The 4,340-nt window shown below is 30.3% G+C and overlaps 1 protein-coding gene across 3 annotated transcripts in view; it reads left to right on the forward strand.

Annotated features, from left to right (window-relative positions):
- The window catches only part of LOC106464873 (peptidyl-prolyl cis-trans isomerase 3-like), a 36,079-nt gene that overhangs the window by 27,617 nt on the left and 4,122 nt on the right, over window positions 1-4,340 (forward strand). For 2 of the 3 annotated variants that reach the window (XM_013925031.2, XM_013925032.2), the window contains exons 8-9: window positions 1,827-1,913; window positions 3,176-3,218. In XM_013925031.2, the coding sequence (XP_013780485.1) occupies window positions 1,827-1,913; window position 3,176 (88 nt within the window). In that variant the 3' untranslated portion in view covers window positions 3,177-3,218. Of the gene's footprint in view, window positions 1-1,821; window positions 1,914-3,175; window positions 3,219-4,340 lie in introns of all 3 variants that reach the window. The other variant, XR_002611847.1, reaches the window with a different exon arrangement.

Below are 4,340 nucleotides of genomic sequence, written 5' to 3' on the forward strand. Positions count from 1 at the left end.
AACTTGTAGACATTTTGAAAAATGATGTCTGATTTCAAATGAAGAGTATCATTCTATAAATGTATTATAGTAATTCTTTAATTGCAATACATCACTGTTTTTAAATATTTAGTGTGTGGTTTTAAAAACATTTTCCAGTGAGACTGGTGTAAAAACATTGCTACGATCAAAGAAGTTTATTAAAAATTGGTAAATTGTTGGAAATTTTGAAATAAAGAAGCAAAGTACAGCTTTATAGACATTGTCCGATAAAGCCTATATAGTAAAAAGTGTTTCTAAAGATTTGATTAACTGTATTATAGAAATATTTTAGTTAGACTCAATGTACTAACAACATATTGTGGAATTGTTTGTTTATATATTATTTATAATTATATTTAAAAATATTGTTAATAAGTGGGTATAAGGAATTATGTGTTTCAAAACGTACCCTCTGCTGAAGGTCAGTTAGAGTGAGGTCACCACTATTGATGGTATTCCTTCACTGCAGACCCATGGACACTTCAGGTTCTGGTATCGAGGTTGGTCTTTCTATTACATTGGGGTGTAGATTTTTGTTTCACAGCTATCAGTTAATTATCATGGGGTGGTAGTGACAGTTGATCCCGTTCTTCTGGGATTTTATTCCTGTTTATTTGTTGTGCCTGAGAGAAGGCATTCTTTGTTTCTCCCCACTCCACAATGGACTTCTTTCTCACCCTACATTGGCATTCTTCACCAGGTCCATGTATGCCCAAGTTTGTGGTTGCTGAGGCATTTCTCCACATTCTCATAGTGAATTCATCTTGCGTTTACCTATGTTTTGTATACAGGGATCAGCAATTTAGGAAAATGTTAACTTCCTGCACTCTTCTGTATATTATACATGTGTAATTGCACAATTTGCATTAGTTAATGCATAATGTATGGTATCAATGACAGAATCCATGCAACTTAATGCTGTGTTTAAAAACACTATATCAGTAGTGTCACAGGGATTTTTAATGTTTGTTTTATACATCTTCAATAAATGATGAATTTGGCAAGACAAACATTATAATTAACACAGATTTGATATACATAACAGTATAGGTCACTATTGCTGTTATTTAAAGTGGCAGGAAGTTGTTGCCCCTTGATTGGCTTATGCTGCTACTTTTTAGCAAGTAATGTACCACTCATGTAACTGTCATTCAGTAGGAAAAGCCTTGATATTTAAAAATAAAAAGTACTAGTATGGTTTTGGCAAAAACATGAGGTTTATAAAGTGTAGAGTGACTAATGTTTATCTTTTTACAAGAGTGAGTGGCAGAATAACACTTTAAACTTTAAAGTGTTTCAACCATGTTTAAATTAAACTAGTCTGACTGTTTTTTTTAATACACATTGATGATCAGAATTGCTCGTCTTACTCTGTACATCTAGAGTAAGGTCGTAAAGTTATCCCTGCACTTGAGAAGTTATTACAAACCCTGGTAATAGAAAATACTATGATTTGTACTTGTTACATGGACATTTATAATATGATTTCGTACTTGAAACCTGAGTTACTCAAAGTGAAATATATTCCTATTATTAAAATAATTTTGCACATGTGTTCTTAGTGTAGACAGGGGCCTGTCATAGCACTTGACTCACAATATGAGGGTCGGGAGTTTGAATCCCTGTCACCAAACATGCTTGTTCTATATGATTGCCATCTTGGCCGGCCACCCAGGGGTGAAAATTCTTGGCTTAAAAAATTACTAGCTGACCCAAAAGTAGTTAGGATTAAGGTCATTACAGAAAAGAAATTCCCAGCATAGACATAATAGGTAATAATTCCTTGTTGCATACTTTTCTTTCAGGCTCTTGATCTGGATTCTACAAATCCAAAAGCTTTATTCAGAAGAGGTCAAGCTTTTCATGGGAGAAGAGATTATGACAGAAGTTTGGTAGGTTATGTATTTTGTAATTTTTTTTTCTTATATAAAGGTAATGTCTACCTAATAAATTATGTATCGTGCTACATGTCTATGAAAAACAATAATTATAAGTTTATAATTTCAGTTTTGATCAAAGCAAGGTACTTACATATGTCAGAACTAAAAATTAACCCTGTAATTAATGAAGCTAATTTAATATACTTGTCTTACTAGGAGTACATAATGTCATAAAACAAAAACTTACAATGTTTAGAAAACATTGAATTATCAATTGGGTACTATCACCATTAGTGATATTTTTAGGGTAAATAATTTTTTATTTGGTCCCTTAGGAATATTTTGATATCTTTTTGTGATCACTCCTCAACACAAGTGCAGTTTATGTGTATGTGTGCTATCTAGTGTGGTTATTGAAACCAAACAATATGACTGCAAAGATGGAGAACAAGAAAGATAATATTAATCATAAACATCAGTTAGTTTTATTTTAGTACAATTTTTACAGTATTTAATCATTTCTCAAATGTTATTGCCCTTTTGTCTCAAAACTCAGTTAAATGACAAATAAGAAATCAGTCATGATCAGAAGAACATGGAAGCTCTAACAATAATGCACTGTGAAAAATGTAGATACAGCTTTCATGAGCAAAAAACATTACCATAGGGCATTTAAAGTGTTTTAAACATTTTTCTAAGGCATTTAACAATGCAGGTTAATGTAAACATCTTTGGATTTATACAGTAGCAGTTTTTCACACTCTGCTCTTAATGTTTTAACAGTGTTTATTCTTTTTCACTACATCATTTCTTGGGCTAGGAGTTTTGGTGACCTGTTGAAATAATGTTTTAATCCTTTGAGTAAATTGTGTGTGAAAATTTAGTTTATGGTTTTTTCTCTACAGATTATTAGATGACACTCTAAGAAAACAAAAACCGGATAGTACTTAATATTTACAAAGAAAGATTATTATTTCCTACATTCAGAAAGAACTAGAATACATCAAAAAAGTGTGTTTTGGTGGTTAATCAGAAACATTTGAGACAAAAGACAAATACTTTGTTTATGATAGAAAGTAATAAACATTATTATAACAAAATATTGAGCTAATAATGATGAATTCTGGAGATAGAGTTCTTTATTTTATTTATATATGATCGTGTGTGGAGTATAATCAAAAAATGTAATTTCCTGCTAGTAAAAGAAGTGTATAAACAAAAACTATGTTGTAAGTAATAAAATATACAAAATTGTTCTCTTTATCATAATATAGAGAGATCTCCATCAAGCTTTGAAGTTTGCTCCACATGATAAAGGTAAATTATGATTTCAGTGTATGTGTAGTTATACATTTGGCTAAGATATATACTAAGTGCACTTATCTGCTGCACTTGATAAGTTACATTTTACTATAAACATCTAAAATATATTTTATTTTCTAGTTTTAAAGGCTTTAAGTACACTTTGCTCTTAGTTTAGTTTATGTATGTGTTAAAATATGGTTATTGTTACTTGAGCATGCATGATGTAGTCTTAGTAGCAAGTGTTATAATTATTAGTGAAATATCTTGCTTCCTTTTTATAATTTAAAAAATAATTCTTTTGTACTATTGATAAAGTATCTTTTTTTTCACATTTTAATTTACTGTTAAATTATTTTTGTATTTTATCAACTTTGTTGAATATATACATATAAATACACATATTTAATTGATTTTAATTTGTTTTTAGTGCTTCCCTATTCAGTGAAAATAAGGAGTATTCTTTCAGGAATTTTGTACAATTATAGATAGATTAAATACTTTCCATTTAGCCATTAATATATTGGTTTAATTTAGCATATGTTGGAAGGAAACTAGACCTCAGAGCATCTTATGGAATTTTTCCAAGTTTTCCACAACATTTTGTTAAATATTTAATATGACTGTTCTATTACAAGTATATTAATTTTTGCTCTTGCAAACTTTGTTCTTCTAATAAGGTACCTTTACCTCCTCTTACATAAAGCTTTTCTCATTCAGTGCTGCCCTCTATATGCAAAATTATTTGCTTGCCACTGACCTTGAAACTACCATCTATCCCATGATCAGTGTCATTTACTGCATCTTCGCATTTAAATTATTATGTGACAACCTTTCACCAATAGTGTGACACACCCTTCTGACACAGGTTACTCCAGTTATTCAATTTTGCCTGATGGGCATTAGGCAGTTGGCAAGTTCAGACCTGCAATTTTGTGCAATACTTATTTTATTTTCAAAGTAGTACTTTTCAAGTTTCTACAGTTATTTGTTAATTGTAGTTTATTTTCAAGTGAACTTCCCTATTTATTTTTTCTTTGGTTTGTACTTTCTTTTTTCTTAAACCTTTTTCTTGGATTCCCAACTCATTCACAGTCAAATATTAATTCCGAATTTCATGTCACTGCTTCTGTACTA

This window comes from Limulus polyphemus, unplaced genomic scaffold (assembly GCF_000517525.1).
Source record: "Limulus polyphemus unplaced genomic scaffold, Limulus_polyphemus-2.1.2 Scaffold1767, whole genome shotgun sequence".
In the NCBI taxonomy this organism is placed as follows: domain Eukaryota; kingdom Metazoa; phylum Arthropoda; class Merostomata; order Xiphosura; family Limulidae; genus Limulus; species Limulus polyphemus.